At 43.3% G+C, this 11,043-nt stretch overlaps 1 protein-coding gene across 1 annotated transcript in view; it reads right to left on the bottom strand.

Annotated features, from left to right (window-relative positions):
- Nucleotides 1–10,472, bottom strand: part of PELI2 (pellino E3 ubiquitin protein ligase family member 2) — a 65,627-nt gene extending 55,155 nt beyond the window's left edge. Inside the window, exon 1 of the mRNA XM_026051551.1 lies at nucleotides 10,396–10,472. Within this exon, the coding sequence (XP_025907336.1) occupies nucleotides 10,396–10,472 (77 nt within the window). The remainder of the gene's footprint in view (nucleotides 1–10,395) is intronic.
- Between the last annotated feature and the right edge of the window lie 571 nt (nucleotides 10,473–11,043).

Consider the following 11,043-nt stretch of genomic DNA (forward strand, 5'->3'; position numbering starts at 1 on the left):
TATTCTGTGCACTTTTAATAGCCACGACTATTAAAACTTAAGATTTCACTCTCTGGGTTGATCTGTACATCAGCTAAAACCTACCTTTCTCCAGCAGCTATCAGACCCTAAATAACTTATCAATGTTTTCTCTTGTCATTTTATTTCTTCCTTCTATTCCTAGGCTTTAAGATTATCCCTAATCAGACTTCTCTCCATACTAGTTAAACGTGAATAAGTGGTAAGTTACCTTCATCTCAGTAAATAAAATGAGGAATGCTTATAGTCATTTACATCGCACTCTCCTAGTTCACATACAAGAATGCTGGCAAGGATGGAGCAGGGAAAACGTTAGCTGCATTTTTCATTTTCATGAATAAATGGTTGCTTTTACAAAAGAATACCTTTAGCTTCAGGTTAGTAGATAGGCCCACACATTTACCTACCAGGATCTTGGGAGTTTTTAACTGGACTAAAGGTTTCACATGCTTGATTTCTGCGTGACAAACTGGTCTTTCCTATACCTAGGAAACTTAGCACTGCGCATTGAACTTATTATCTGACACATTCATACAAATTTTGTCAGTTCACGGAACTGAAACAGTTGATTTCTCTCTATCTGCTCCAAATTTGCAAATCAGCCCGTATCCTTGGGTCTGAACGGAGCCTGCAGCTGGAATCCAGCCAATCCAAAAATCCAGTTCCTTCCTGCACTATGAAATGCCCCGAAGAGAACATGCAGGTCACCTCTGCAGCAGATGAACTGCTTGCTCTTTAGAAGGTATTTTACAATTGTTCTGTGTCAAGAATTTTCCGGTAGGAAAAGCCTTAATATAATCAAGCCTTCTTCAAGAATAAGGTGCTAAATAGCAATATATGCTCAGAGGCCAACTCCTGAATTGAATTTTAAGCCACATAGCAATACTGAGGAGGATATGTTTAGCCATTAAAAGCTTGACGTAGATCTTGCTAATGGCTTAAGTGTCTGCTTTCCTCTGCAAAGAGGAAATGGAGCTTTATTTTCCCTGCATCCTTACATGGAAAGGTATTTGCTGTATTATAGCACTCTGCATAGTGGAAACTCGAAACTAGCAATAAAACAAGATACATGGCACTCAAGCATTGCAGCTGGAAGTGCGATTGTGCAACCGGCGAGATAAGGCAGGGCTGAGCCAGCAACACAACGCGGCACTTCGTGCTCAAACACTCAAAGAAAGACACAAAACAAAAGGCAGAAGTTAAGGATGACTCTTTCGCTCTGATAGCAAGCAGATTGCTAAAATGCTCGCACACAAAGCCAGTCTTGTCTCCCAAAGGCCAAAAGTAATTCTTTTTTTTTTTTTCCTTTTAGTACTTTCCTGGAATTGAGAATAAAATTGAGGAGTTGATCAAATGTATAACCCTAAAACCAAATGACTACCTCTTGTTCTACATCTGAGTGGTACCAACTAGATACACCTTACCAAAAATAACTAAATCACCACAGTCCACAGGAATAACCCACTGTAGCATCCATATGCTGTCCATGGAAGAAGCAAGTTTGTTGTTATTCCAAGGTGGCTGCTCAGAATTCCCTACCTAGATTTAGCTCTGATGGAAGCAGCTACTTCACTCAGCTCTTTACCTCTACCAAAAGCTACTTCCTCATAGGTTTGCCCCAACATCAGTCTACTTGATTTGTAGAATTTGATGGTTTGCTATTTAGAATATTTGCTATTAGAATTTGCTAGAATTTCTTTACAATTTGCTAACCTGTTTTTGAGAAAATACATCGAGGTATCGACTGCCAAATTAATGAAAACCTCTAGCAGAAGAAACATCAATTTAGAACTCACTCTGTGATGACTTGGATACTATTCCATCAAATCAAGTCGATTTTGTCTTTTTTACAAATAAGAGGCCACCAGATTTTAAGTCACTTCGAATATGTCTTGTGTCTGTTAGTGGACAGGAAAGGACCATTACTGCAAGATAATAAATCATATCTAATCTAAAAGACTCCCTTACAATGTCAAAGTGATTTTTGAACCTGAGCATTAAATTTTACAGCTGTTTGCTTTCAGAGGCCAAGCACAGATAGAAGGAAGGCGAATTAGAAATATAACAATTTATTTTATTAGTATGTTCCAGGAGGAAGAAGGGAAAAAAGTATCCACTTCAAAGATCTCTCTGTGCATCCTACGACAGAGACGCAGGAACCGTGAAATTCTCAGCAACTTTCAGCAGTTCAGCCTTTCCTTCAAAAGGAAAACACATGTACACTACTTTTATTTCAAAGGGTCTGACTCCACTGTTAATAAATGAGACCCCCACAATCAAAATAAATCCTTGCTGTTTCACATAAAGAAATACAGTGCTTTAATCAAAGCTTCAGCCCATTAACTTCTGTGTCCAGACTAAACAGCGCGTTCACTCTTCCTAAAGGCACGTGCTGGAGAGTTTGCACACTTGGTCTCTAGTTTATTTGTAATACGCAACTAGAGATTCAAGCCTTTATAGGCTTCAATTCATTTACTTTCACACAGTGACTAACTGCCTTCACAACCAGCACCACTTCGTCTTATTTCATGACACTGATATGCCCTAAGAGGATACAACTCATCTGTTTAAAGTCTACCTGTTTGCTAGGCACAACTAAAGCCATCCAGCTTGGGATGCTTTCTCATGACAATTTATCAGTTTATTGGATTCTACAATAAAGAAAGTAAATAAGTTCCCAGGCAAAGAACACTCTGAAAGTTCACCAACCACAACACTATAATGGAATATGGAGACTTTTGTTCATATTTTCTTCCCTGGCTCTCACTCCTTTGGCAAGGCAGTTCAGGCCACCAGCATTTGGATTTAGTATCTGTCTCATTCTCCAAGACGCAGGCTAATTATTACCTACGTTCCTAACACAACATACCTAAGTCCACAGTGAAGGTGATATTGTTAACTTGGAGAAAAACAAACAAAACACAATAAATCCCTTCCAGAAGCACTGACCAGGCCTTGCTCCCTTTCCCTAGGGAAGACGAAGACTGTTATTGACAGAAACGTGCCTAATCGCTTCTCAGCAATTAGCACCCCCACGCCATGCCTAATCAAGCCCAGCTCAACTCACAACCACATTGTTTGAAATGAAACAAACCCTTCAACATTCTAGACATTGTTCGCTGCCATTTTCACTCCTTCTGTTTATTGTATCAACACAAAGTGTCCTGTTTCCCAACAGCAAGCTCTAAGTGAATTATTCATTCTGCACTGAGAGCCAACAACCGGAGCCATTGAGAACGTGTGCTGCAATGGGCGCTTTCATTGAGTTCTGAGCTTCAGACTCCAGCCTTGGAAAACTGAACAGAAATTCAGTGCGAGACAGCTGACAGGGCGCTTGCATATACTTCTGAGATGCTCCTAAACTTAGGAACACATTATACTAATCAGAATAAGTTACTAAAAGCTACACGAAGACAATACAAGCCCAGTGTCACCATGTTCACACACATCACATAACAAAGCAACTTATGAACCACTCTTATTAAACCAGGATTCCCCTCCCACACCACAGTGTCAAGTTTCCAAATGCTCTAAATATTTACATTATAACCACTGCAAGCTTTGCTGTGCAAAGATTTCCTATATAAATATCAGCCTGTACCTTAAGCTCCATTATCAGCTCTAACCATGAAGGAGTAGTTGCGAGAAGGGCTGCAAAGAGAAATCTCTTTTCAAAAGTCACACCCAGGTCACTCTTAGTACTGAGCTCCCAGTGCCACGATTCTCATCTGCAATGGCATCAGCAACACGAATGGTTGTCTCACCGCCACCCTTTCCAGGGTCTCTCTTGCCCAAAGCCAATAACCACTAACATATAATCACCTACAGCACACAGCGAGACAGCCCTTGCACGTGGTCACATTAAAGGAGATGAAGACCTATGAGCAAAGGACACACCTGCTTGCCCAGCCAGCACGTACCACGGTGTAGCACAGCTGAATGCAGCACAGCACTCCCCTAGCATTTTTAAAGCATACACCTTTGGAAGACCCTGTTCCTCCTGTCTTAGTGCCATTTGCTTAATAAAAGAACCAAGGCCTATTCTAGGCCGCTGAGTAATAGGATTAAGGTAGTCTAATCCCAGATGTTACTTACAGCTTACTAGGGAGGTTATCAGTCGGGCTCCTCAGTGTCTCGATGCCACTAGCATCTCCAAACCCTGTGATAGCCTATATGAAGCTAAACAGCTATATGATCTACAATACAGTGTAACATATTGACTAAGAATACTGAGAATTGTCACTTTTCAGCAAGAAATGCAAAGCAGTCACCAAATGAAAAAGAGTTTCAGATCTCACTGCAGTGAACCGTTAAGTAGCAAAAAAAATAAGCCCCAGTATGAGCAACAAGTGCATCAGAAGGTAAACAAGTTTTAATCTCATTCAGACAGTGACCAAACTCTCTTCTACTCAGACAATAAAGAGTTTCAGCAAAAGGAGCCTACATCCAATACAGTCATCTCCAGAGCTTTACAAGAGAAAAGAACTGGGGGACTATCACCGCTTATACTCAAAGATAAGGAGCCGTAAAAACCGAACAGTATCTTGTGCAGACAGAAAGAAGTCATTTAAAAGAAAAGTGGGACTCCTTCAATGCAACATTGGCACATGCAGGTCACAGAACTGGCAAATGTGAGGACATACTAAAGTGTTTATTAATACAGTTTTGCCTTACGAGTCTTTCTGGAAGCTAGCAGGTTCGTTCTGTTCCAGAGGGGCCGTTGTCTCTCAAGGTCTAATCACTGCACAAATCTCAGACACTTTTCACTGGTGGCATCAGAACACAGTGAGAACACCCATGGGCAGCATTTGCTGACAAAAATCAAAAAGCATCCTCAACACAGATGAGTTTAGGGATATCCAATAGCACAAATGCTACTGAGAGTACGACGTACACCTGAAATCCCAGTTCTGCTTCACACTGGGAGCTCAGGCTGAGGAACAAGGGCTCAGCAAGTTAAAGGGTAACACTAATTATGGTGGGTAGCTTAAATTGGGTGCAAGACATTCCTGACTTCTTATGAAAAAGAATGTGTTTTCAAGAGACCTTGAAAGTCTGCTTTTAATACAGAGCATGAAAAATGTTGCTTTCTGGAAGAAAGAAATAGCCTAGAAAGTAATTTCTAGTCTTAAATGTGTATTTTTAAGTAGAACCAAGTGTACTTTAATGAGGTCCATTCATTTACAAGAGTCGAGTAAAAATGGAAACTGATGCATCATTGATTCTGCCAGGCAGGAATGCAGCAGCCTTGTCATTTTACATGAGAAGAGCATCAGTCACAGGCAAGTCTCACTCGGAGAAAACAAGTCTGAAAAATGTAAACAACCTGCTTTCCTTTCGCCTTATCTACTTCCATACACTTCATCTAGTTGTACACACAAAGGGGGTTGGCAGTTTCACTTCTAGAAGGCTCCCACTTTCCTTTTTTCTAACGAACACTGAACAATGGGATGCATAATTCTGGTTTGCTTCAGCATATGTGAATTTTCCTTTCTGCAGTTTGAAACTCTTGATCCCCAATTTTTTATCAGTATCAAGAGAGAGTGATTAAAACACTCAATTGGATAGAAATCTGCACTCCAGTGAAATCAAAAGTATTCCCAGAAACAGGACAGAGTCATCTCAGATTTGCTTTATTTCACAGCATCAGTAAAATAAAACCTTCGCTCTAGTGGGTCATACAAAAGCTTTCATTAAAAGACTTTCCTCATATGTGACTATTTCTACTATCCTTTCTAATATTTATTTCTACAATAGAGTCAATGTTCTATTCAGATACATTATTTCTGCTGCTTGATTAATCTACTTGTAAGCCCTGAACTAAAACTGATCACTTATTCTCAATATGTAGCATACAAGTTGTTCCATAAAATAAGCACTGACACTTAAAGGTCTCTAAGAAGTAATTCTCAATATTTAAAAAAAAAAATAAAGCAAAAGAAAAAGAAGAGAGAGAGATTCCAAGCATGACTGCTTCTCAGAAGGAAGAATGATATTAAGATTTTTAATTGGAGATGGGGGCACCGTTGTTAGTACTTGCCATAGATACTCCTTTAAATGAAGCTTAAAGTACACTGTAAAATAAGGTTTAAAAGCAGCCTCAGTAACTTATTTAAGTACAGAACCTGGCAGAAGCCTTATACAAGACCTTACACAAAGGTTTGATATCAAACAGCAAATCTGCACAGGGGCAACATTGGGCCCCTTCATAACAGTACCCCTCAGCACATAAACGGCAGCAAAGACAGGCACATATAAATTCTATATCTGTATTTGAAAACATTACAAAAAAAAAAATTAGTCTCCTCACGGGCAATTCTGAAGATTAATAAAAGAATTTCAAATAAAGCCAAATATACTGTAAGAGCTGGAAAAATGTTTCAAAAGAAGAAACACTTAAGGAATATAACCAATACTTTTCCTTGGAGAGTTAAAAAAGTGATTTTGATCAGTCAGAGAAAGCCCATATGAGAAATACAAGTTCAAACTATAAGTCCCTTCAGATTAACAAGAAAAGACACATTTCAAATCTAAATCTGATCAAGGTATAACATTTCCTATCAATCAGAACAACTTCCAAAAAGTTATGGCAGGATTTATTAGCTTAAATCCAGGCTCAAGATATCCCCCACCCACAAAAGTGAAACTCGAGCAGAACTACAGTCTGTTTATTTAAGGATGTTCAATGGTCTGCACGAGACAAAGCCCAAACAATTCAGAGTTGTCCCTTTGAGCACTGTAGCCTGTAATTTAACAGATTTATTTTTAATGGTTGACTTCAGAAAATGTACAGTCAGAATGGTGACAGTGATTTCAGAGACCACCCTAATAACACTGAGTAACAGCCCTTACTTTTGTGTAGTTAAATAAAAGTTTGGATCATAAACTGCAAAATTCACAATGCCTATAAAACAAACGGTGTCTGTATTAGAAGCTCTATCAATTAGAAGCTCCTTAGAATTGGAGAATTGAACAGATCTAGTAAAAGGGTCATTTTTTTTTCTACTGTTTCAGAGCTCTGCCACTGTCCGAGACTCAAACATCCTTGGTATTCCTTCTTCAGCTTGCCTAATTTTAACCAAGCAATTTTCCTGAGAAGTTAGAACCACTCAGCAATGACATTAAAAATCAGAAGAGCCTACAAAGATACATCTGGGCTTCAAGCTATGTGTTCACATTCACTGAGCTCCAGAAGAAGAGGGGGACTGAACGGACCCTTGACCACCGTCTTCAGTGAAATTCAGCCACATTTAGCCAAACCCAAGGCCAGAAGGGCACGACATTACAGGCAGGTTGGAGCTGGGGGCAGGAGGGGATAAGACAGTGCTTCATTTTTTTTATCCCATCACAGTTCTCACCATCAGCTGCTCTGCATTATATAATGCATTCGGTGAGTCACACGAGGGACACTGACAAAGCATTTAATAACGCTGTCCCACCCTGTTCAGATTCTTGCTGGAGTATTCAGCATCTTGCTTGCAATTCCCTCCAGCCTCGCGTTCCAAGGAACGTTGAGCACTCTCATGCTTTGAAGAGATTCAAGAATGTTTTAAAAGCTTTATAAGTTTTCCTGCTTTATCAAGAAATGCATAGACTTTTCTGAGCAGTGGACACAATGGCAGCCATTCGCAATCAACTGGACAATCTCTTCTTTACCAACCATTTTGACCTGTCTTGATGCATATAAAATGTTTTTATTTACTACAACACTATGTAAACCTAAACCCAGCAAAATCTTGAATTGCCACATCACTTGCAGAAAATGCATTTCTGATAACCTGCTCCCAGTAGCCCATCATGTATTTGCAGCAGTGGTGGACGTCAGACACGTGAGGCTTTATCCTCCCATCACGTTAACACAAGGACAAGCAGGGACGATGACTGTTAGATCAAACACGAACCCGTCCCTGTGGCAGAACTACCTAGTGCCATGGGAACCCTTTCGCTTGGATTTAGGGTTAGGTGCAGAATAACTCCAGCACTGCTCAGATGCAGCGAGAGCAAGTGGACTCATGGCAAGTTTTGCCTTCTTAAAAATAGGATTTCCAGCAGTTTGCAAAGTATGTTAGTCGGCCTGCACATCATTTTTACCAATTCTATGTAAAAATCTCTGAATTTTTTCACTGTTTTTATTATTTGCTTTCTTAAGCTACACAGAGCATTTCACAGTAACTTTAAAATGTAGCTGTGAAGTCGCTGCATCAGCTTTAAGCAGTTATAGCAAGAGCTGTGACACTTGGCTCTGGCAGTTCAGAGCCTCCGTTTCACTTTGGAGAGAGGAGCAGGTTTGCATGCTCTCATTTAAACTGAATTTCAGATTGAGATTTTAATTTTTAAAGACATTAGGAAATTTCAGAAGTTTTTCCTGCACGCACCCCCCTTTGTTTTAAACAAGACAGTAAACAAAAAGTAGAACAGATGCTTAAACTGTTCCAAGAGCTCCTAGCTACAAGTGTTGAATCACTGAAAGAAAAAAAGGAAAATAGAAAAATGCTACCAGTTGTTATAATTTATGGCACTACAGACATCTCCAATAGTAAACGTGAGCAATCAATTCCTAAAATGTCAAACTGATCGTAAACCCCCAATTTTCGGTCCAGAAAGGGAAGGGGTAACTGCTGAGGTAACTGCAGTCTCTGGCTTTCTCCTACCAGGTCTGCCTATTTCTACAATAGGTCTACCAGCTGTATTATTTTATCTGTAAACTTTTATGGCCTTATTGTGCTTCAGAGTAATTCTGAAAGCCTACAGAGACCTACTAGCCAAAGATACAGCTGCCAGTTCACAGGCTTATTGGCAACTGTACTGCAAAGAGGATTTGTTTGCCCTCTTTTATATGTATATAACACCCAGAAGACATAACAACCTCAGTAGCTTTGCAGTACGGATAATATTCGAGGGCTAAATCCAGTCGCAAGGAGGTTATTTAAATTTTATCGGCATGTTTCGACCCACAACAGTGAAGATCAAGACCTTTGCCAGAACCTATAAGGCAAGATCAATGCCTATCAATAATTAAAGAAAAGCCTATCAGACTTTGCTATGGTAAAGATTAGAGCCCAAACATTTCCTGCTTCTGTACTTCCAACTGCTGCTAAAAATAATACTTCCAACAGCAAGGAAAATGCTTCCAGCTGTGCACAGAAAGCCTCTGCAGCACAACATCAATTTAAGTACTCTAATTTAATTAAAGATTCAACATTATACTATGACTTTATTGTTGGAGACCGAGCGTCGCACAGCAGAGGTTACCCTCCATTCGCACAATGGGAACAGTAAGAACATTCCTTTATTAAATGTGGCTTGATATGGATAGTCCCTTTAAGCGACTTAAATCCAAGTAACTTGATTCAAGCACCAGCTCTATCACGTTCACAGGAAGAGCTGGATTTCATCCCGTGGTAGCTGCATCTTGACATAGTCTCGTGACAAGCAACACTTAACATCTCTTATGGGAAAAAAGAAGGCAAAAAAATAAAAAATGAATAAAAAATAAACACCATTGCCAGCCAGCCTGGACTGCTGTTTTCATTAGCTCCTGGCCAAGCAGTCCTGTCGCAGAGGTGAACGCGGTTCTTTACGAAATGACTTGACAAAAAATAAAAAAAAACACATTGGGAAACAAGAACCGGGTTTTCCACGACCTTCCAGCCACCACGTAACAGATTCTAGGGGAGGTTTTAATATGCAGCAAGGTTTTAACTGTTCCGCTTCACGGCCGGCTGGAAATCTATTTATTACTAAAAATTATTCCATTAGCCATATGCTCCTGGATATGAAGCTATCAAAATTAAACATCTCTCGGATGTTGAAGGGCTCCCGGCGAGCAGGGCTTAGATCCTGCTCCCTCATCTGCTTCCAGGGCGCAGAGCGGAGAGGCGGCGAGCTTTAGCAGCAGGGCAAGCACATAATTCCAAGCGGATTACTCGCAGATCCCTATCGAGCTGGGAAAACAAACATTTCCACGGCGGATCCCGACATCAGCGCCGCGCGTCCCCGCCGCGCCTGCTGCTCCCGGGTTTCCTGCCCGCTCCAAAGTCACGTCTCCCGCCGGGAAGGACGGACGGCGCCTTCCCCGCGCCAAGTTTCCCGGCAGGAGCCGCTCTCGCCTCTTTCCCCCACGGGGAAAAGTTACTGGCGGCGGGCGCGGGGACGCGCGCGCGCTCCAACGGTCCCAACGCTCCTAACGGCCGCGCGAGGGGGGGGGAGGCGGGAAGCGCCGCGCGCCCCCTCCCCTTCCCCCCAGCGGGGAGACAAAGCGCCTGGAGCGGCGCCGCGGGGAAGGGACAGGAGAAGGGGGAAAGAAGGAAGGGAAGGGGAAAGGAAGGAGAGGGAGAGGCGCCGCTGCCTTCCCCCGCGCGCCCGCGCAGCGCTCACCCCAGCACCACGAGCTCCCCGTACTTGACGGGCTCCTTGTTGGGCGCGCAGTGCTCCTCCTGGCTGGGGGAGAACATGGGGCCGCCGCGCTGGGACCGGACCTGCCGCTGCCGCTGCCGCTGCCGCCGCTCCGGGCTCCGCGGCCGCTCCGCGCCAGACGCGAGCGGGCTCCGCGCTGCGCCCCGCACTGCGCGCGGCTGCCCCGCAACGGCCACTACCCCCGCGGGGGGGCGGGGCCACACCGGCACCGACCAACTCGCCCCGCCGCGGGGGGGAGGGAGCACGGCCGCGCTATGTGCTCCCCCCCCCCCCACCGCGCTCCCATTCAACCAGCGGGCAGGGGGTGAGGGGTGGGGCTTGGGCAGCGTGGCTCCGCCCCCTTCTCTCCCCCCCCCCTCCCGTGAGTGGTTCGGCCCGGCTCTGTTATGTAAACATAGAGTAAAGGGGACGCGGCCGCCCTTAAAGGGGCCGCGCGAGGGGCGGGGCAAGGGGCGGGGCTTGGTGCCAGCTCCGAGGGGGGTGCTCTGGGGACCTCGCGGGGGTCACAGCTCCCCCCCGAACACTGGGTGGCCCTGGAGGCTCCACCTTCCCCAGGCCTGGATACTGTGGAGCCTCCGTCACTCTGCTTCCCACAGACACCCAGACTTT

The sequence above is a fragment of the Nothoprocta perdicaria genome, unplaced genomic scaffold, assembly GCF_003342845.1.
Source record: "Nothoprocta perdicaria isolate Ctin4 unplaced genomic scaffold, notPer1 scaffold_76, whole genome shotgun sequence".
Lineage (NCBI taxonomy): Eukaryota > Metazoa > Chordata > Aves > Tinamiformes > Tinamidae > Nothoprocta > Nothoprocta perdicaria.